The sequence below is a fragment of the Mustela erminea genome, chromosome 6 (assembly GCF_009829155.1).
Source record: "Mustela erminea isolate mMusErm1 chromosome 6, mMusErm1.Pri, whole genome shotgun sequence".
Classification (NCBI taxonomy): Eukaryota; Metazoa; Chordata; class Mammalia; order Carnivora; family Mustelidae; genus Mustela; species Mustela erminea.
The window spans coordinates 74,997,414-75,020,952 of NC_045619.1; the positions used below are offsets into that span (position 1 = coordinate 74,997,414).

General features: G+C 35.3%; 1 protein-coding gene across 1 annotated transcript in view; it reads right to left on the reverse strand.

The window, feature by feature from the left end:
• Window positions 1-212: 212 nt before the first annotated feature.
• Window positions 213-23,539, reverse strand: part of CPNE8 (copine 8) — a 211,758-nt gene continuing 188,431 nt past the window's right edge. The window contains exons 17-20 of the mRNA XM_032347726.1: window positions 16,986-17,088; window positions 15,399-15,456; window positions 10,137-10,210; window positions 213-694 (exon numbers count right to left, since the gene is read on the reverse strand). Coding sequence (XP_032203617.1) covers window positions 506-694; window positions 10,137-10,210; window positions 15,399-15,456; window positions 16,986-17,088 — 424 coding nt within the window. The 3' untranslated portion in view covers window positions 213-505. The remainder of the gene's footprint in view (window positions 695-10,136; window positions 10,211-15,398; window positions 15,457-16,985; window positions 17,089-23,539) is intronic.

Sequence of the window (23,539 nt, forward strand, 5' to 3'; positions counted from 1 at the left end):
CTATTGCAATTTAGAAGACAGAGGATTCAATATTCAAAACTCTTATTCTTAAGAACAGTTATAAAAGTATTGAAATTTAAAAAGTAGTAACGTGTAAACATTGATACAGAGAGACTGCTTTCCTATACACACAGCAGTCGAGGACAATATTTGAGTTAAAAACAGTTTGTGCTTTTCCCAACAATACATTGGAAATTAGCTGTTTCTGTCCAAAAAAAAAAAAGAAAGAAAGAAAGAAAGAAAGATAGATAGATTCAGAGAAGACATCCATATTTTGCTTCAAGCATTTAAACAATTTTTCTGTTGCTCATGCAACAACCATATTTACAGTTTTGGTTTAGAAAGAGAATTAATTTTGGATCCAAGAAAGCGTATTAACCAGGACTGCTGAAATCAAACCGAGAAGAGTATCTCATTCCCTGGTTCGCGACAGAGCACCAGGAGCAAAGCGTTGACTCAGCAGTTCTTCGCGATGGGTAGTTCACGGGGACGGTTGCGAGCACGGTCATATCTGAGTCTGTAACACGTGTGTAGGCGGGGTGTAGGGGGGCGGCGCGGGGGATGGCTTGATTCCGCGGGCCCGCATGTAGGAGAGGAACTGCTCCGGGATCTCCGCGAGGACGTCTTTAGCCAATCTGGCCATGCTCAGTATGTGGTTTCCGCTTCTGTCAATATAATCCCGGAACGGCACGAACTGAAACAGAGGTGAGAGAGTTATTCCAGAGACTTCAGTATGCTGTTTAACAGACACAAAAACCAACACATGGAAACATGTGCTGGAGAATCAGAGCAGCCTGGAGGACTGGTTAGATGGATAAGCATTACTATGCATCTTCAAGAGATTTGATTCATTAGCGCAACAGTGAGCTACTATAGTGACCGAAACTTTCTATTGTATATGCTTTATCTAAAAAGGGATGCAATTGTTCTCTATTTTTTTTTTCTCCCAATAACTTCTGTCTCCTGGTCCCGAAAGGTCCATCATGTTGCTACAGGTATTCTGTGGTTTTGAGTTCTATACCTCACCTGACTCCCAATAGGATAGAGCGTTTACCTCTTCAGGGCTCGGTTTCCTGCCAGTGGAGTTAATACCTGTATAAATCAGCTTTCAGTGCAGAAAGAGTATCCAGCACAAGGGAAAAAGGAAAGTGCATATTGTTGAAGAAGCCTAAACACATGTGAAGTGTTTTTATTTATTACGAAAATATCAAATCTCATATCCCCCATTTCTTTTTTTAATCTGTTGTTTGGAATGGAAAAAAAAATTATTCAGCCTAAGAATTGATAATACTTCATATTGAAATATCATCTTTTTTTATGTCATATAAAAATAATTGCTCTGTCATTACATAAGCAATTACGTGAGAGCCATTATCAGCTGAACATTAAATATTCTGGCAATAAACTGCCTGATTCTATCTTCGCTTACAGTGGTTACTTAAGTTAATAAACATGTGCTATCTGAGGGCACTAGTTCAATTTCCCTTCAGAGATATGATGATTCTTGAAGCAACCTGGAAATGCTTGGAACCATTAATGTTGTGAATCCAGTAATTTAGGTCTTAGAGAAAAGGCACAGTGAAGACATTTGAGAATGTTGAACAATTTCTAAGTGTAAAATTAGGAGTTTGAATTAAATCATTTTTTCCTCCTCTAGAGAGACAGCACCTTCCCATCTCCTACTATACCATAACTGTGTTAAATTTATTTTGAAAAAGTGACTTTTGATTTAAGTAGCTACACAAGATGTGCTTTCAGAAAAAAACTATAATGAGGAAGCAGGCTTTAAGATGGTCAGATTGTTACAGATAAACCAATTCAAAATTTTAAGAAATCAAATAGCAAGTGTAATACTTCTCCTGTAGTGAACACAGTCTCTTTTAAGGAAGAGGAGAAAATGACTCTTCTTTTTAAAATACTGTAGGCAGAGGCAACCTATATGACTATAATTTTACCTGTCCTGCTAACCAGGAGGGAAACTCAACGGAGCTTTTAGAAAAAAGTGTAGTAGAAAGGTGACAAAGCTTTCTCTTACACCTGAAGGTAGCTACGCAAGGGTAAGAAAAACTAATAGAGCAAATATAATCTTCAACTGAGAAGAGAGCTAAGGGGACGTGAACTTGTGTGAAGTCAAGTTATCTAACTTTGGACAAGACTTGACATTCTTAACAAAAAATCAGAGGTGCAAAAAAGTTAGGGTTTATTGTTTTTCACTGAACCTATAATTAGAAAAGTGAGAAAACAGGAATCGACAAGACTGAGGATTAATGAGAAAAAGACATCTGACTGCTATAGCTTACTTCATTCTTTTAAAAGGCATAGCATGTTAAAAGTAAACATTTAGAATGCTTAGTATACAGCAGTTATCCCTTAAACTTTTTTTTTTTTTTTTTTTTTTAAGAGTTCAGTTTTTCAGAGCTCTGTAGCTAACACATCCATGGAGGGAAGGGATAGCACCTCTGGCAATCAGTTGATCTCACCACCCATTCTGTGTTTACCCCAACTTTGCTCTTGTGTTTTTCTTTCCCTCTTTACCTTTCCTTCCACACCATGGACATTAACCTCATTTATCCTTTTACCCCCTATTCTCCCAAACCCTGGAATTAGACTGCCCAGGTTCAAAGGCTGATTCTCCAACTTACTAGCTGCATGATCTTAGACAAATGATTTCCCACTCATTCCGTTTACTCTTCTATAAATAAGGAGGATAATAATATTTATAATACCTGCTTTATTAGGTTGCTATATTAAGTAAGTTAATATGTAAAGTACTTAAAACAGTATTCGACTCATAATATGTATTATATGTGGTAATTGTTGTAATCATCACTACTATTACTATTCAACTTATACAGGTATATATTTCAATATAACCATGAAATTATATTCTTTTTTTTATTTTTTAATTTTTTTTTAGTTTACTTTTTGGGCATGTTCCAAAATTCATTGTTTATGCACCACATCCAGTGCTCCATGCAATACGTGCCCTCCTTAATACCCACCATCAGGCCCCTCCCAATCCTGCACCCCCTCCTCTCCAAACCCTGTTTGTTTCTCAAAGTCCACAGTTTCTCATGGTTCCTCTCCCCCTCCAATTTCCCCCAACTCATTTCCCTTCTCCACTTCCCCATGTCCTCTGTGTTATTCCTTATGCTCCACAAATAAGTGAAACCATTTGATAATTGACTCTCTCTGCTTGACTTATTTCACTCAGCATAATCTCTTCCAGTCCCGTCCATGTTGCTACAAAAGTTGGGTATTCATCCTTTCTGATGGAGGTGTAAAACTCCATCGTATATATGTACCACATCTTCTTTATCCATTCGTCTGTTGAAGGGCATCTTGGTTCTTTCCACAGTTTAGCGACTGTGGCCACTGCTGCTATGAACATTTGGGTACAGATGGCCCTTCTTTTCACTACATCTGTATCTTGGGCGTAAATACTCAGCAGTGCAATTGCAGGTCATAGGGTGGCTCTATTTTTAATTTCTTAAGGAATCTCCACACTGTTCTCCAAAGTGGTTGCACCAACTTGCATTCCCACCAACAGTGTAAGAGGGTTCCCCTTTCTCCACATCCTCTCCAACACTTGTTTACTGTCTATGAAACTATATTCTTTTTAAAAAAAATTTTATTTTTTTATTTTTTATTTTTTTATTAACATATATTGTATTATTAGCCCCAGGGGTACAGGTCTGTGAATCGCCAGGTTTACACACTTCACAGCACTAACCATAGCACAGACCTTCCCCAATGTCCATAACCCCATCTCCCTCTCCCCTACCTGCCCCCAGCCCCTGACAACCCTCTGTTTTGTGAGATTAAGAGTCTCTTATGGTTTGTCTCTCTCCCGATCCCATCTTGTGAAACTATATTCTTAATAGTTTTCTAGCTACATTCACATCAAAGATTAAATACAAGGAATATCCTTCTTCATTTAGCTCAATCAAACTTAAGAACAGTATCAGTGTTGTCTGCGAAGTAATTCCTGGCTTTTTCATTATTTTATAACACCCATTGCTTCATCTTTCCAGCAAATGCTAGGAGAGATGCTATTTTTTTTTTAACTGAAGTAAATTAAAACTCATCTTTAAGAATGCTGTGATGCTCTGGGATGTCAAAACTTAGATTCACAACCACCCTTCTCATAATACATTCAGATCTACTCATATTTAAAACATTTTCATAAATAACGGGTAAGAAAGAAATCTTAGTTTTCAACTGAAGAGGAAAGTATATATCACATTTAACATAGGCTTGTTCGGTGGGGCAACAGATTCTGCCTGCCCTTTGAATACTGGGGGACCTTGCCTATAACTTGCCTTGCCTTACCTCTCATTAACATAGAGAGTTATACCTTATCCCACCTGTGTGCTGGGAGTAGATGAAAAATGTTGAGAACTTTCTACTCACTAACTGAAATTACCTAAACCTTTCCCAAAGGGACATTCAGCTCTTCAGTCAGTCACAAGTTCCTGTCCTAAGTGAGAGATGAAAATGACAAGTGACTCTTCATTTCCTTTACTTCTTCGTGTCATATCTTACAGTTGTCAGGACCTAATGTGCCCTCTGTAACACTGTTGCTCATATCCTCCTACAATCAATTTCCCACTCAACTTCTCAGACTACTCTGATTTTTGTCTTTTTCTTTTTTTAAAATCATTCATTTCTGATCACGGTACCTGGGGACTGCCTGTTCAAAATAATGCTCGCACATTTGTGGATGAGTGTCTTATGGTTTGTCTCCCTGGGTGTGGAGCCTGCCCCCACAAATGAACTCGGACCCTTCAAGTGTTGAGTGTACAGGAATAAGTCAGTTTTAACTTTGCACGAATTTATCACATTCATTCCCCCACAAAAAACCAATAAATGTATTCCATTCTGTAAAAATATACTATATCATTGATACTCTATATACATTTTTTTCAGCATCCATCCAGTACAAGGAAAATGTTCCACATGGCTGCTCTAATGGCTGGCTTTGCCTATTTGTGAAAACAAGTTTTGAATCAGTTTGGGCAAATGGACTTTTAGTTGCTGTTCTGCTCAATTTTACTTGATCGTTCCTACTGTGCAGAGCTCCATTAGTGATTTTCAAGTCTACGCCTTCAAGGTTATTATTCTCCTTTTAATGGAAAATATGATTTAAACATAATTTTTAAGGAAATGATAGGCCAACCAACAGCTGTGTGCAGTCAGAAGAAATGACTCTGCATTATACACAATGGCCAATTCATAGCACAAACAAATAGGAAGCCTTTACATATACTGACTTAAGGAAATAACTCTTTGAAGTTTTAGAATAACAACAATAGGATCTCATCTTGCTTACTGTTTGTACTAGAGTCACGAAATTCAATCTTAAGGCAATGAATATAATTACACATAAGGCTGACTACAGTGTCCCTTGTCAAGGTATAGCTACTATGAAATACTGACATAAAAATGAATTTGCACTGGACTATGCCACAGACCATCTAAACACAATAACTAACATTGGCACTAACTAATGCATTTGTTGAGCAACTGGTAGGTAACAGGCCATCTGCTAAAATATTTATACAGTATCTCATTACATTTTTATAAGCATGTTACCCATATTTTGAATTTACAGAAGAGGAAACTGAAACTTGGAAAGTTTAATTAACTTAGATGAGATACTTACCAGTATCAATCATTATTTGAACCTAAATTGATCTAACTCTGAGACATGAACCACTTCAGTAATATGAAAGGGGAATTAGATCCTAATAATCTTCACTAGAATATTGGTTTTTATGAAAGTAGGTGTGTTATAACAGAAAGAACAAAGGTTTTGGAATCAGAACTCTGTTGGAAATTTGGATCTATCAATTTATGACTTAAATAATTTTGTACACGTTGCTACCTGGGCCTCAGTTTCTTTATTCATAAATTACTACAAGGCAAAAAGTGGCCAGTATTTTTAGGAAGATATAAAGTGGTATGTGAATAAATTGATGAAGTGGGGAAGTTAGTTCAGGTGTGCAGAGAGGGCTTTGTGCAAGGCTATATAATGGAACTTCCAAAATGTAAGATATTAATCAGCACAGATAAAGAAGAGTATTCCTGGTGAAATAAGAGGAAATAAAAACAAGAACAATGGAAATGTGTGATGGAAATACAGCTGGTAGTCCTATTTGTCTAGACAAAGTAGTGTGTATGTGTGTGTTCAGCTAAAGAGGAAGATTGGGGTCAAGTCACAGAAATGCTTAAATGCTATGTTTAGGTTTTAAATCAGTGTTATACATGATTTTTGGTAAGAATTTTAGAATCAGACATTTTAAGGTTAAATCTTCACTCTATTTCTTACCAGCTACATGACTGACAAGAAGAATTAAACGTAATTTCTTTTTCTTTTTTCTTTTTTTGTAAAATGTACTAATCAAAATACCTGCATAAGGTCAATTAAAGATTAAGTGAAGCAATACTATAGCTCTTAGTCTTCCCAGCATACAAAAGGAGTTAATAAATGACTCAGTTATTATTATTATATGAAGAAGTTGGAAGCCACTTAAGATTTGACACGGTAATGAGAACTCCATTTTCTACCCTCAACTTTCTGCTAAATCTTGGCTACTTTTGGCTTTTGTTATTATTTGCAGCCTTAAGCTTCTGTTTACCCACTTAAAAAATTTGGGTTCCATTTGCAGTGCATTAACCTGCTTTGCTTCAACATATAAGAAACTGGAAGTAATGAAAAGGTAAGAAAGCCTAAATGGATCCTATTTTCTGATAATATTTTAACCAGCAGTATTTACAGCATCACTTGTGATGGCTTAGATATTTTCTGATGATGGAGATTGACGGTGTTATCCTTCAGGACAGTGGACTCCTGTGACCCCACTATTCTAAATATTCAAGAGTATTTCTATTCTTGAAAATAGCTCATTTTAAAAACATTCTAATCGATGGTGGAACCTGGAAAACTGTGATGGTGGAATATTTTTATTTTTATTTCTTTTAGAGTGGGGAGGGATAGAGGGAAAGAGAGAATCCTAAGCAGGCTCCACACCCAGTGCAGAGTCCAACTTGGGGTTTGGTCTCACCACCCTGAGATCATGACCTGAGCTGAAATCAAGACTTAGATGCTTAACCAACTGAAGCCAGCCTGCGCCCATTGGTGATAGTCGAATGTTTTTAAAACCTCACTTGAAGTGAGAGAGAATGCTAATTCTCCTTCAACGCAATGTACTATGTAAACGGTTACCTTGCTTACTATTGTTAAAAGACCAATCACCATTTAGGAACTTCTCCATGAAATTGGAAAAGGGTCTACCAAATCCCCTTAAATGAATGTAGGCATGTAAGTCAAAATGTCACAGTTATTCCAGAGGCTACTAATTCTCTGGGGACGGCTCAGTGGGTTGGAGCCTCTGCCTTTGGCTTGGGTCATAACCCTAGGGTCTGGGATTGAGCCCCGGGGGGCTCTCCCCTCAGGAGGGAGCCTGCTTCTCCTCCAACCCTCTCTCTGCCTGCCTCTCTGCCTACTTGTGATCTCTGTCTGTCCAATAAATAAAATCTTTAAGAACAAAAAACATTTTAATTTCCTATTCGGTTATCTATAAGATCCAACAACTCTTTCAGTTCAACTTTATGTGGTAGAATCCCTTGAGTATTTAGCTATATCCGCAGGTGTCTTCAGGATTTTTGGGGATCCCAGTGTTACTGTACGGTGGGAGACTGGTCTCAAGGACTTTGACTTTCAAGGAGAAGGAACATGTTATATGAATATATACCTTATACTGATAGGTGATAAAGTATTTTCATGTGGTACTCCTCTGAGACTCACAACATCATGAAAAGAGCAGAGATGAAAGAATTTAAAGTTCAGAAATAATGAAATGAAGGCTCAAAGAGAGAGCAGAGTGACAATATTATGATTTCACAGATCTGGGTCCAATCTCAATATTCTGCCCAATGTAGTTATCTGCTGAGAGACTAAATACTTTCACAATCAAGGACATTTTTATTTTATAAATGCTAATAGACATGACTGTTGCTTGTCACTAACATAACGGATCATTCCTCTTAAAGGAAACCGTAACAATATGGGCAACTTTAATTATCCCTACAGAAGAAAACAGTAACAAGTTTCCTGTAAGCATTATGATGAAGCTATGAGATATGAGGTTGCCTCTACTGCTTCTGTAAAAATGCATTACAAGAGCAACACAACACATTCCAAAGAACTTCAAATTCATGCTTCCCTTCCGTAATTTGATTTTTTGGAAACTGTGAGTCAGACATTATGAAGAGCTTTTAGATAAAGTGTAATTACTTAGACCTATAATTATGCTAATAAGGTTAAGGTGAATAATCATGTGTCTAATTATGAAAACAAAACACCATGGGATACTTAAATAAATGACCACATCATCATGGTCCTTTTCTCAGCTGCTTTTAACCTAATCATTCATGTGTGTGTGCTTTTTACTCTACCAAGAACGTAAGGTTAAAAAGTTTAAATCATACTTAATACTTTTAATTTTTTTCTTTTAAAAAACTGTCATACAGATGTTTCTATTTTAAAATTTAATGTTGCTGCCAAAAAGAACAATGCTTTTTAAAATCTTATTATAGTTATTTACAGATTATTTTATATTTCTCCTGCAAAGTATTTTTTTTTTTTTAATAAACATGTATTTTTATCCCCAGGGGTACAGGCGTGAATCACCATGTTTACACACTTCGCAGCACTCACCAAAGCACATACCCTCCCCAATGTCCATAATCCCACCCCCTTCTCCCAAACCCCCTCCCCCCAGCAACCCTCAGTTTGTTTTGTGAGATTAAGAGTCACTTATGGTTTGTCTCCCTCCCAGATATGGAACCAGAAAAGACCTCGAATAGCCAAAGGGATATTGATAAAGAAAGCCAACGTTGGTGGCATCACAATTCCGGACTTCAAGCTCTCCTGCAAAGTATTTTAATCATTTTTTGTTGTCTTTTACTGAGTTCTGTTTCAAAAATGTATTTTATCTACATGATCTTACTTAATCTCTACAACAAAGCCAGAGCACAGAAATTTAGAAAGCTCATTCAAGTTTTATCATGGTGAATAATTCAGGATTTGAACTAAATTCTGTAGCATTCCGAATTCTGTGGGATTCTCTTAATGACTTTGGATGAATGTATGGGTTGTTATTAAGAAGATAATACTGAAATCTATTGTTTGCTCCTTTAAAACGTTCATAGCATGTGCTGAGACCTTTGCTTCCCTATTTAAAAAGGTGCACTTCACAGCTGCTTTACCCTTGTAAAAACCTTAAAGATATGGAAACTCTAATATGTAGCCAATTAGTTTCATTAACTGCTTGCTTTCAGTGATAAATTTGAACTATACTGATTGACTGCTGATTTTTTCTCTTCTATTCACTCTAAGAATAGTAGGTTTTAGTTATGTATTTTTCTCGATTTGAACAAGTATAAATCATATACTACATACATTGTTATTATTTTATGTTATTACATATAAAATATTGTAAGTATTATATATCATCTCTATATAATTACATTTAAAGTTATATGTAACTTATATTTTTATATAAATTTCTGTATGTATATATCATTTTAAGATCTATTTCTCCACATTTGTAACCATAATCTAGGAAGAAATATATAAATATCTAGTTTTGGTTTGTTACCACTAAATTTAATTACATTGAAATGTAATCAGTTGTCTTTCTTTTTCAATTTTTATTTATTTTTTAAATTTCTTTTCAGTGTTCCAGAATTCACTGTTGTAATCAGGTGTCTTAAAAATATATTTAGTCTTTGTTGAGGGCTAAACAATGAATAGATAAGCATCATTAAAAAGTCTGCTATGTTTCTAGCTTCTAATTTTACCAAAGACCTCAATGATATTTTCTGGTAATATTAAAGTAGGAAAAGACATATATTAACATTTCTATTTTATATATAGTGCACCTGAGATACAAGAGAGTCACTGGGTACTTATTCTAGGTCCTACTTGCCATGCATCTCATAGACAATCAACTGACTAAATTAAGGAGAACCCGAGGGTCCTGCTTTCAATGTAATTTGTTTATTTTCAAATCAGAGCTGACAGGTTCCTCACAATGAACTAAACAAATAGTTTCCATTAAATTTCTTACCTGTACAATGTCTCTTTCAGCATATTTTCCCCTGGAGGAAACTCTTACATCATCTCCATCCAATTCAACCATCGCTTGAAAATAAAGTAAGACCATTTATCCAGTGCATTTCAACCATGTACTTAAACACTGTAGGCAATAGGAAATCAAGATGTATGAAGTAGCAACGTGTCCTGTGTCAAGGCAGAAAGCTTGTTGATTCCCCATTCTGCCACAAAACTTAACTGAGTGTAAATTTTATAACTGAAGAAAGCTAGCCAAACTCCCATGTGATCCTTTGAAAGACATGAGCCAGTGTGGGTATAACTCCCCATCCTAGAGGTTCTCAGTTCTGGTTATGTGCTTATGTGACTGAATGGGCAAGTGATGCTAATCCATTAAATTCTCTTTGTCTTGTCATTTAAGAATCTTGGCGCACTAATCACAGAATTTCCAGTAACAATTTGAACTTTATTCTCATTGAAACTACAACAAAGCTATGTATTCGTATCACCCAACTTCTACCTTATTAATGGATTTTAAATCAGAGAGGGATTTGCTCTGCCCTACGTTGTTTGGATAAAGTATGACTTCTTGAACTGTGATTTTTTGTGTGTATAGGTTGAACAATAATTTCAACATTATATAGACTGATATTTGTGAATGCTGTGATACAAATGGACAGCTGGTAATAAAGTAATGTTATGTTGCAGTTAAGAACATTTTCCAGAGTTTATTAAGCTTTCAGTGAGAATTCTCTAAATAATTAATTACATGAGGAATGCTAATTTGTGTTTAAAGTATAATTCTATTACTGATAATTCATTTTGTATGCACATGACATTCACCAGACTCCAGAGGGCCACTTGCAATTATAATGTTTGCCTCTTTACCCTCCAAAAACTACTGCTCAGTCAGAACACAATCCTCACATTTTTCATTGTTTTCTTCAGTGCTTAGATAATGCATCTGGGTTAAAAAAATTGTTTTAAATTTTACTTTTCTACACATATTCATGAGCCAATGTCTGGGTTGAAATAAGTGCTCATAAATGGTAAAGCCAGCAGTCAATAATTTGCTTAGATATACAAGTCATAATCTAATAAATGTGTATATTATCAATAACAAGGAAATTAACTTATTTAAAATACGAAAGAGCCACAAAACAAATAAGCAAAGGGGAAAAAAGAGAAAAGAGACAAAGCAAGAAACAGACTTTTAATGAAAGAGAACAACCTGATGGTTACCAGAAGGGGGATGGGTGAAATGGGCGATGGGGATTAAGGAGTGCACCTGTCCAGATGAGCATCAGGTGTAACAGGCAAGTTCAATCACTATATGGTACACCTGAAACTAACAGTACACCTTATCTGAACTAACTGGAATTAAGAAGAAGAGGATGAAGAGGAAGAGGAGGAACAAGAAGGAAGAGGAGGAGGAAGGGAAGAAGAAGAAGAAGAAAATTACAAAAGATCTGTTCTTCCATACTTATTAGGAATGCAAATAAGGAATGTCATTATGCTCAAATACTTTCAATAGTTCCTTCCTTTGGTTTTGTTTTGCTTTCAAAATTTTCATATGATTTAGACATAAATATACAGCAACAGTGAAAAAGCCAGCAAGTTCTCCTTTCCTGCAGGAAATTCTCCTTTAGTCTAACAGAAAACAAAAATTTGTTGATAATCTGGGTCTCACCTTCCACAATCCCCTATGATCTCCATCAGTCTCTGTGAATGTTTCATTCCAATTAAGAAAAATGACAGTTATCCAGGCAATAATGTATCTGGATATGACCCTATAAAATATGGTCCACTTTTCAGCATGTCCTTTGGGTTAAAAAGTTGCAGGGAGCAAGAATCAGAGGCTAAACTTTTGAAACCACGGAAAAAAGACACGATGTGGAAATGGTGGAAGGGTGCTGTTCACCCTTCAGGTTTTCATCTGTGCCACAAGGAGCCTGAGACTGTAAGCCCCAGTTCCCCACAAGTTCCTCTCCTTGGGAAAAAAAAAAAAAAAACATTTATAAGAGAGAGAATTGCACTTCTGTCTAGCTGTGGGAGACACCATAAAATTAGAACCTCTTCTCTTTCTCAACTTCTACTAACTCAGATCAATGCAGGTAACCTGATGCTGCTTTGACTTTTTGCCTTTTATGGATAAAGAAATTCTGCCTTGAGAAACCTTTCTTCTCAATGAAAGTGCTTTATGGAGGAGTGACAAATCATTGGGGAAAAATTACACAGAAAGTTTTAAGTTGTTCTTATTAAAATACAGTAACAAGACATCTGAATACTCACTAATCTGTTTATTCCAAATTCCTCTACCTTCAAAGAACGGATGACAAGTCTGCCTTTCTTGCCCATGCATACAATATCTTTCTTGTTAAAAGTGTGCAGATGTTGGATTTAGGTGGTTAACTGATAAAATGTGCAAGTTTTATCTCAATCTTTCCTTATGTCGGTTTCTGTGTGTGATATATAAACTTCCTCTATGGTAGATTTGGAAGTACCAAGAGAAAGGCTCTTCGTCACAGAACAGCACAATCTGAATTTAAGTAACAGATCTTCTATGTGAAACATGAGTATTCTGTCCTTTTCTTATTAGCAATGGAGAGAAGAGAGGTATTTTGAGAGGAGAGAAAGAAAAATAGAGAAGCATCTTTGTTTCCTCGTGGAACAGTCTACTTTTCTAATACTGTTGTGGAAGAGTTTCCATTCTATTAAAAACTTTAGTCATGGTGAAAACTGAAGGCAGCTGTTGCAGGACCCTAATTCCTTGTCCCCATGTTTGCCAGAGGGAAGTGTCACTCTAATTCTCAGGAAGGGATTCTACTGGGAAGGCAACTTCCCTCTTTGTCTACAATCTTCACTCTCTTTTCCATGTGGAAAAATGACTCATTGATGGGAATACTAAAATGAGAAAGAACTGACTTTGAAATCCCTCTCATTAGGAGCAGCTGATCCTCAGTTTGAACGGAATATTACTCAGCCATCAGAAAGCATGAACACCTAACTTTTGCATCACCATGGATAGGACTGGAGGAGATTATGCTAGTGAAATAAGTCGAGCAGAGAGAGTCAATTATCATATGGTTTCACTTATTTGTGGAACATAAGGAATAGCATGGAGGACATTAGGGGAAGAAAGGGAAAAATGAAGGAGGAGGGAAACCATAGTAGGACATGAACCATGAGAGACTATGGACTCTGGGAAACAAACTGAGGGTTTTGGGGGGCGGGGTAAGAGGATGGGTAAGCCTGGGGATTGGTACTGAGGAGGACATGTGTTGCATGGAGCACTGGGTGTTATATGCAAACAATGAACCATGGAACGCTACATCAAAAACAAACGATGTACTGTATGGTTTCTCACATAACAATAATAAATTAATTAATTAATTAAAAAATAAATAAATTATCTACCCATAGGAAAAAAAAATGAATGTTAATTTCTCCCTGTGGCATGATTAATAGCCCAGGCTCTGCCCTTGTAGGGAAGAGGCCTGGTGATAAAGCTGATCTCATTCAACTTTGGCAGAGAAATAGTGACAAGTCTGATTCTGTGCAGAGGTTAACTCAAACTCTCAAACACTACATTGTTAGTAATAACAAGCTTACTGTGGTCTTTGAGTGATTCTTACATATTTTTTTTTTCCAGTTTGGGAAGTCAGAGAGGAAAAATGATGAATTATACCTTAAACCCCTAGTAAATACTGGGAACCAAAGAAATGAAGAGAATAAACGGCTTTGACAGTTGGATGAGGGTAGTGCCTGCTGCTCTGAATAGAAATATACGAGCAGAAATAGACACCAGGAAGAGTCAGTGGCTCTGTATTTGTATATGATGTGTGCAGGCTTGAGGAATGAGTGACAGGTTAGGTCATATATCTAGTCTCCAGGATTTGTGGAGACTAGGAAATACCTAGTGAGAGGTGCATCCTGAGGCAAAAGCAAATTAGTAACCGAAGAAGAAGGCATGAGTCAGTTTACCCTAGCCATCAGTGAAGTTCCAGAATCACGGTCTGTCACTGATCAATGCAGATGATCAAGTACACAAAGCATTAACAAGAAAGATGTCTCTTAGCTTTCCTGACTCCAGAGAGGTTGTCTCAAATCCATGCCTGAAGTACAATGTGAACAATTTGAATATTCAGAGGCTGAGAAAATATTAGCAGAAACAGCAGTAGTCAGTGCTAAATGACTTTTACTTTAGACATGGGAAGATTCTAATGGTGCAAAGCATGACCAACCAAGCATGAAAGCAAAGGAAGATTTCCAGGGTTAGCAATGTAACAATGTAACAACTATGTAACAACTGTCCCTGTGGTGCTAAGATTGGCAGATCTACACTATCCTTATGGAGGAGGAGCTGGTGGTTCAATGAGAATGATCCCAGTGATGATTGTAGTATAATTAACATGTATGTGCCTAAATTAACCTCTAATGTACCAAAGGTTGTTCCAAATATTCTAAAGTTATTCTCATTTCCAAAGCCCCAAGCTAAACGAACTGTCATTGTTAAAGTCAAAACACCTGAAGCAGGTGAATGCTAGGTGATCATGAAGTCACCACAGAGTTCTCTCTTACAGGAATTCACCAGGTGACTGGGAATAGATTATCCTTAAAGAAGTTTACCCAGATCACTAGCTACACAAACACCTGTCACTTAATTGGTATCTGATCGAGGCCTAAGCCCAAACTCAGAACTACCTAGTCACTCAATTTAGCATAATTTTATAAAGTGTCATTAAATCTCAGATGGTCAGTTCCATTTTCATTTTACTTTGCTCTTTCATTTGACAGAACTTATATATTTATAAAGCTAATGTCTATCAACTAGCCAGTGTCTGAAAAACCATTCAAGTAGCACATTATGCTTGTGTGTTAACACCTCTCTTCACAACCTAATGGTTTATAAATTTAGGGTTCATCCTCAAAGGTTTTTAGTGAACCCAGAGTGAACTCTGCCTTGTGAACAACTCAATCTATCAAGCTGTCAGCCATAAAACATATTATTTTGAGATGCAAACTATCACAAATGGAACAGAAAGCTACATGTTGAATTAATCTGTACCAGATAGATAATGTCCTTCTCAGAAGACAGTATTTTCATTTGCTCAACTTAATAGACTTCATCATGAGATACCTATGTCTATAGGTACATGGACATTATATACATATCCATGTTCATATTCACACTTATATACAAGAGTGATAGGAATCTTAGAGCATAATGAATCAGAGTAAATAAACCAAGGAATACTACTGAAAATCTATTACTCACCATCAAATTCTGCTGGTCCAACACCTACTATAATTATTGACATTGGAAGTTTTGAAGCCTTCAAAGAGAATATACAATTAGTTCACAATTAAGAAATTGAGTTAAGAAATGAGGTTTGAGAAGAAAATAATATACTGCTTTGATATTTTTTCAAGATGTTCACTAAAACAGGTTTGAACATATTTAAAATGAACATAGAATATGCTCGACTCTACTCATTCTTTTTGAACTCTCAAGACACACTTATTCAGTGGGATGTTCTCCAGGAATGACCAGTCTTGGACAATATAAAAAATAAAAAAGTATTGCTCATTTGCCTTCACTTGCTATTCTCAGCCAACATCTTCCTAAGCTGACTTTGGCTATCTTTGGCCACTTTATTCATGTACTTACTCCTCTCAAAAATCTTTTAGTTGCTAAATGGGGCAAAAAAGGCACTCCAGTTGTGAAACAGTAGTACCCTACTCTATCTCATTTATACCCAATGGTAGGAAAAGCAAAAATTCATAGTAAATGAGTGAATACAAATAATAATTACAGGAAGTTATTATTATAATAATTAATTTGTTTTATTAACTAGCCACGAGATAGTGAGGGATAATGAATATCTGATGTAACAGCATGTTTTCCCATCATATCACTCACCCTATGTAATAATTTTAAATAATTTAAAGGTCAGAATGTGAGATCTGGCAATAGAGAGATGGACGGCTGGCATGGCCCCATCTACAGCTATGAAGGCCATCAAATTATGAATCATGGTTCCTTACTACATCATGTCCTACTAGTTTAAGCCTAAATTGTTAAGTTCCTACTTTAAAGTGCACACCAATGCCACTGACCAGAACACAAAGAAAACCAAGATGAATTCTACCCATGTGTCTAGTTAAAAAATAACAAACAAATGAATGTGTAAGCCTTTAGCGCTACTACTTTTTATGCATAGTTTTTCTAAGAATATGTCTATGATTTTTTTCCACACGCAACTTTTCTCCTCCACCAAACAGCTAATTATATCTTCTCTATGCTATTAATAATAAGATGCGATAAGTAATTCGTTCATGCATCCCATTTTCACTAAATGCCAACTTAGTGCCAAACATTGCTAAACTTGGAATAGCAAGATATGATATAATTCTAGAGTCTAATATAGATTTTATAGATTAAAGTCTTATAAAGAAGACAAATCAATTAAATAATCTTAAAATAAATAATGAGGAATTCTGACAAGAAGAATGGTTTGTGCGTCTAGTCCAGTCCCTTTCAGTTCTATAGAAAAAAGTTCTATGGAGACAGTTCCATCGGAAAAAAAAAAACCAGTCAGTACAGTTCTGTAACTAAAATGTAAATATTAAGAAAAACTCTGTACAAATTGTACAAATCATCCACACCCCTCAGCTTAGTCCTTAAGGATTAATGGTACATATGTATATGAGTTGTCTGGATACGGTTAAGAATGCAATCAGCTTCAAAGGCATGGGCATATTGTTTCACTATTAAATCAACCTAAGTAAACTCTGCTTATTCAACCTAAAAAAGCACCATGCTGTCACTTAGCCAGCCCCAAACTCAATGACCCCTACTCACATTGACTATGGACTCCTTGGTTTGAGCCATATCCGAGATAACACCATCCGTCACAATCAGGAGCACAAAATACTGGGAACCGTCTTTTACAGAAGAGGCGTATCTAAAGCAATGAAACGATAAAGAATACCACAGAAAATAAGACAGTTCCTCTGTATGCGATGTTTGCTACATATAATCCCAACAGTCAACAAACCTTTAATCTCAAGAAAATATTTAAACGTATGTTAGGAGTCTGTATTATCCAAATAATGCTCTCAAATAATGCATTTTTTTTGAAATAGCACACTAGAACAATAGCAAAATAGGCGCATGCCAGCACACGGACATGCCTACCTGCCTTAGAAATTCATTCCCTACTAATAGGCAAGCTGGATGCAGGTACATTTAATACAAAAGAATGGATATAGCTTGCAGAAACAGAAATCCTGGCTAAGCAACATTATGTGTATGATCTTCAGTAAATTACTTAAGCTACCTAAATGTTATTTCCTTGCCTTTAAGATCAAGATCACAGCCTTTGTACTGTTCATAAAGAAATTGCACACAGGCTACTCAATCTGTAATACAGTTTATGAATGGTAGCAATAATCATTAAGTGGTTTTTGTTTTGAAATAGACACAGGTGATGGTTGTATAACACTGTGAATGTGCGCAATGTCACTTCAACGTGGTCACTTTTGTTATGTGAATTTCATGTGAATAGAACAAATGCAACAGAAGAAGCACTTTTTGACATATCCATGGTTCAAGTTCCTAATATTTGTTAAACTGATGAAAGATGGAAAAAAGGACACCAAATAAAGACAAAAATTAGGTATATAATAAGAATATATTCTAGTACTTGAAGTTTATCAGAGTTCTCACCAAATAATACTCAATAATTTATAGGAGAATTTTATGAATATTATATTTTATTTTATCTATTTTTTCCCCATTGTGTTCTACTTCTGAGTACCTAGATTATATTATCAACAATATTATTGTTGTATATAATAATATCTATGTATAATGTATATAATTATATTGTTATATTATCAACAATAATAATTTTGGGGGCACCTGGGTGGCTCAACATTAGCAGCCTTTGGCTGGGGTTGTGATCCCAGGGTCCTGGGATCAAGCCTGGCATCAGGCTCTCTGCTCAGCAGGGAGCCTGCTTCCCCCTCTCTTTGCCTGCCTCTCTGCCTACTTGTGATCTCTGTCTGCCAAATAAATAAATAAAATCTTTAAAAAATAATAATTTTTATGATTTTTAATATATATTAGTATGCAGGTCATATCTAGAAATAAGTAAGCATTATGGTACTCTTAGGAGATAGTAATCAAGACGACTTTGGTTTACTTCTGTAAAAATCATTGAGTATTTATAGATGTATGTATACCTATGTATCTATATCTATATATATCTGTATCTATGTATCATAGAATCATAAAAAATTAGCATCACAGAAAAATTGGGTGCAAGAACAAGTCTACTGATTACCAATAATACTTCTTCATAACCTAAAGTACCCAAAGGGATCAAGTTTGTACAGATCATGGCAGAACAATAGCATAATATGTCAGGGCAAAACTTAACTTCTTGAAGAGCAGAATTAACACCATAATGGACAAGAAAAATATATACAACTCTTCCATATAAGAGAAACTAATAATTGCTCATGAAGCTAATAAAATTGTGATTTTATAGACTGATCAAGAGAATAGAGTAAGTGGCATGCTCACACCCTACAAAGATAGCATGGCACTGGTTCCACAACGTACAGCCAAAAATACGCCCACTACATTCAATAACTGATCTTCAATATCAAGGACTTAAGTTTAATGGTAACACAATCAATGAAAAACAATCCCAACCAGATCTGAGACTATTCTATTTCCTGATTAACTTTTTTTCTTAATAAAAGAACTCAGATAATCTCCTTCAGGTATTCATTTTTAATTTTTAAGTACCCATTATTTCTTTTTTTAAAAGCATTTCTTACTATGCTTCAGAAATACGGGTTTTATATTTCATGTGAATAATGGCAGGCTATAAATAGTAGTGAGCAAAGCTTCTACGAGTACTAGAGTGTGGTTTTTCTGCTTTTCTTACCAAATGATTCTCTTAAAATGGCAAATTTTTACTAGATTTAAAAACAATACAAAAAGTTTAACATTACACATATTTATTTATAAATATCTCTTCAAGTGGCTTAACTCTCTGGTTTTCTTTGGTGGCAATATTTACTTATTCTCTTTCAACACTTCTGATCATCCATAAAGAAAGTCTCAGTTATTAGTATATTTTTTTCTAGCTTTATTGAGATAAAATTGGTACACCAAAAAACCCACAGCTATATAACTGATATATACAGTTTGATGAGTTCAGACATATGTATAAATTCATGTTACCATTAAAACAATCAAGGTAATAAATATACCACTTCCAAATTTTGTGTCCCTTTGTATGTGTGCACATGGTAAAACACACACACACAACTAACATGAAATCTACCTTCTTAACAAATTTTTAAGTGCACAGTATCTTATCATTACCCATGGACATATCTTGGCTGTTGTGAATAATGCTGTAGACATCTCTTTGAGATCCTGATTTCAATTTTTTTTGGATGTATGCTCAGAAGTGGGATTTTTGGTTGCTTTATTTTTATTTTTTGAGGAATCTCTCTCTTTTTTTTTTTTAATAGTGGCTGCACCGATTTAAGATTCCCACCAATTATGCACAAGGGTTCCAATTTCTTCACACTCTGGGCAGCACTTGTTATCTTTTTGACTTTTTAATAATAGCCATGCTAACAAGTGTGCAGTGATAATGATAGTTCGTTGTGGTTTTGATTTGCATTTCCCTGATGATTAGCAATGTTAAGCATTTTGTATATACCTGTTGGCCATTTGTATGCCTTCTTTGAAGAAATGTCTGTGCCAGTCCTTTGCTCATTTTAAAAATGAGATCAGTTGTATGTTTGCGATTGAGTTGTAGGAGTTCCTTATATATTCCGGAAATTAACCCCTTATCAAATACAGTTTCAAATATTTTCTCCCACTCCAAGGTTGCCTTTTCATTTTGCTGATGGTTTCTTTTGCTGTGTAGGAACTTTATAGTTTGATGTAATCCCACCTGTCTATTTTTGCTTTTGCTGCTTGTGCTTCTGGCGTCATACCCAAGAAATCATTGCCAAGACCAATGTCAAGGTTTTCTCTCTGTTTTATTCTAGGAGGTTTATCAGTTTTGGTCTTATGTTTAACCAACTTTGAATTAACTTTTTTGAGTGGTAATTTAAGGATCCAATTTCATTCTTTTTCATGTATATATCCAGTTTTCCCAACACCATTTATTAAAGAGATTATCCTTTCCCTACTGTGCCTACCTGGCACCCTTGTCAAAGGTCAGTTGGCCACATACCTGCAGGCTTTTCTCTGGGCCTGTCTATGCTGTTCTATTAGTATATATACTTGTATTTTATATCAGTGCCTTGCTGTTTTAAGAAATACCATCAAGATTTTGGTAGGGATTGCACCAAATCTGTAGAACACTTTGGGTAGTATGGACATTTAAGCAATATTAATTTTTCAATCCATAAACATGGGATGTCTTTCCATCTGTCTGTTTGCTTTAATTTCTTTCATTGATGTTTCATATTTTTCACTAGAAAAGGCTTTCACTTCCCTGCTTACGTCTATTCTTAAATGTTTTATCTTATTTTTTGGTGCTATTGTAAATGGGATTCTTTTCTTAAGTTTCTTTTCAGATAGTTTACTGTTAGTTTATAGAATGCAACTTTTTAATAGGCTGATTATGTGTCCTACAAATACTGAGTTCATTTATCAGTTCTAATAATAATACTTTTTCTCATCCCTTCATTTCTGGTCGATGTCCTTAAATCTAAGTTGAGTCTCTTGCAGACTGCATAGAGTTAGGTTTTGTGATTTTATCCATTCAGCCACTCCATGTCTTTTGATTGCTGTACATTTACATTTTGGTTTTCTTTTGATTCACCAGAAAGTATACTTAAGAGAGGGGAGAATATCCTCATACTGCCGAAAGAGTGGAATAGAGCCTGAAGCAGGTATAGTAAACTTGGAATTATCTCTTAAGTTTGTTTTTTTTTATCTTAAAAATTCTTGAGTTTTATATTTTATTTTATAAAAAAATACATTTGTATTAATGCTTTATATTTCTTAACTTTAAATGCCATAGAAAGATACATGAGTTTATTGTGTGACTCTCTCTACTGCTAGATACATGAATTTGAAAATAAATTTCATTTTAGTCTTTATCCTCAGAAGCACCAAAAATTAATCTTTTAAGACTTTTCATGGTTTCTAGGGCTTTGCAGTATGCATTAGCATATTGTTGCCCTTTGCAAACAAATCTAAGTTTAAAACAAAATCATATTTGGGGCGCCTGGGTGGCTCAGTGGGTTAAGCAGCTGCCTTCGGCTCAGGTCATGATCTCAGGGTCCTGGGATCGAGTTCCGCATCGGGCTCTCTGCTCAGCGGGGAGCCTGCTTCCCTCTCTCTTTCTCTGCCTGCCTCTCCGTCTACTTGTGATTTCTCTCTGTCAAATAAATAAATAAAATCTTAAAAAAAAATCATATTTTATGCTACCACTTCTTCTAATTAAGTCTACTTTAAAGTACTACATATCTGTAATAAAGTAATTAAAATGCTACAGAAATGTGTTAAATAGAAAGTAGAGGCTGATCACATCTCAATCCATCTTCAAGGAGGTAACACTGATATGTAATCTTCAGATTCAAATTATATTTTAAATGTATTAAAGAACCTTGCTGCTTAAAGGAACCTGAGGATGAATCTTTTTGTAACTTGCATAATTAAAACTCTTATTATTAAAAGCCTTTTAAATGTCTTTTGTCAAATATAGTCAATCTATAATTTATATTTTAATATTACTATGGTAAATCTGCGAGAGAGGTGAACTGTTGCAGGGTTTTGGAATTCAAACGCGTTTTCCTGGAGTCGTCGTCAAGGAACTTTCTGGGATGGTGTTTATAAGATTCCTAATAGGTTGGTTCAGATTTGTGGGATATCCTCTCAGCTTATTATTAGTTCATAGGAATAGAGAGGGAAACAAGACAAGGTAAGAAACTGACTCGGGAGTTTTTTATTTGAGTAGTTTAATTTTGATATACATAATGAATTAAATCCTAATACTAAATAAAGGGATACATTTAAATATTCCAATACAACATAACATAGTGATTTTTCTGTTACTAAGCTGTTACCCAAACTACTTTGGGCAGTTTAATGAAGTGACTGACTATATCCGCAATCATATGTAGTTTCCTTGCACTTTCTTTTATGTGTGTTTACCTCTGGAATTGAGATAAAAGGGTGTAAGTCTGTAAGGCATCATAACATAGTTACTCCGAGTAAGATTATTCTGCTTGGAATTTTAGCTCCACCACAAATAGCCACTCTTACATATCCATTTTGTCATCAGGAAAATATGAATAATAACACCACTGACACCTCTTAGAGCTGTTGTGAAGATTAAAAGAAATAGTCCAGATGACATCACTAAGCACACTGCCTGGGATGGATTATGGACTCAAAAATAAAACTTAATTTTAGTTGGTTATCTGGGTCTAGCTATATAGATACAAAAATCTAGTCAATAGGTAGCAACTGATAGAATCCTCTTAAAAAACTGAAATGTGATGGCCTTAAAATAAGTAACTGGTTAGGCACAAGAAACAAATGACTAGTAGTTAGGAAACAAAATATATTATTTAAGTCAAGTGAAGAAAATAGTAAACTTTTCACGACACCTAGAAAGATCATTGATATTTTCATTGGTATATTAGATTATTTTGAAGTAATAAGCTGGTAAAATATACCAATAAAAATATATTGCAAATATGTTTTGAATGACTTGAAGTTACTGAGGTAGAATTCCAGATGAAGAAAAACCTTTGAAAAAGTGATCTAAACAGGAATGTGAAAATAGTAATTGCCGTATCCGAGAGGGCACTGAGGTTAGTCGGGGTTGAGTAAACCCCACTTTATTACAACCACGTCTATATAAACACATGGTTTCCTTAACATGTTTCTTCCTACCATTATTAATTAATGAGATTTAAGCATAGTGTTATAGACATTAGCTCTCTTAATAAATTCATAGATGGAAAGGATTTCTCTGATTTTAAATTTGTTTTCAATGTATAACATAATGGTGATACCTAGCTTTTGATAGATATGATAGTCTTATGTGTCAACTTGGCTAAGCTATGGCAGCCAGTTGTTTAGTCAAACCCTAATTAAGGTATTCCTGTGAAGGTATTTTGAAGATACAGTTAATATCTACAATTGGATAATTTTACATAAATGAGATTATCCTCAAAAATGTGGGTAGGCCTCATCCAATCAGTTGAAGGCCTTAATTAAAAACTGCCCCCTCAAAAAAAGGAATTCTTTTTTTTTTTTTTAAGATTTTATTAATTTATTTGACAGGCAGAGACCACAAGTAGGCAGAGAGGCAAGTAGAGAGAGGAAGGGAAGCAGGCTCCCTGCTGAGCAGACAATTT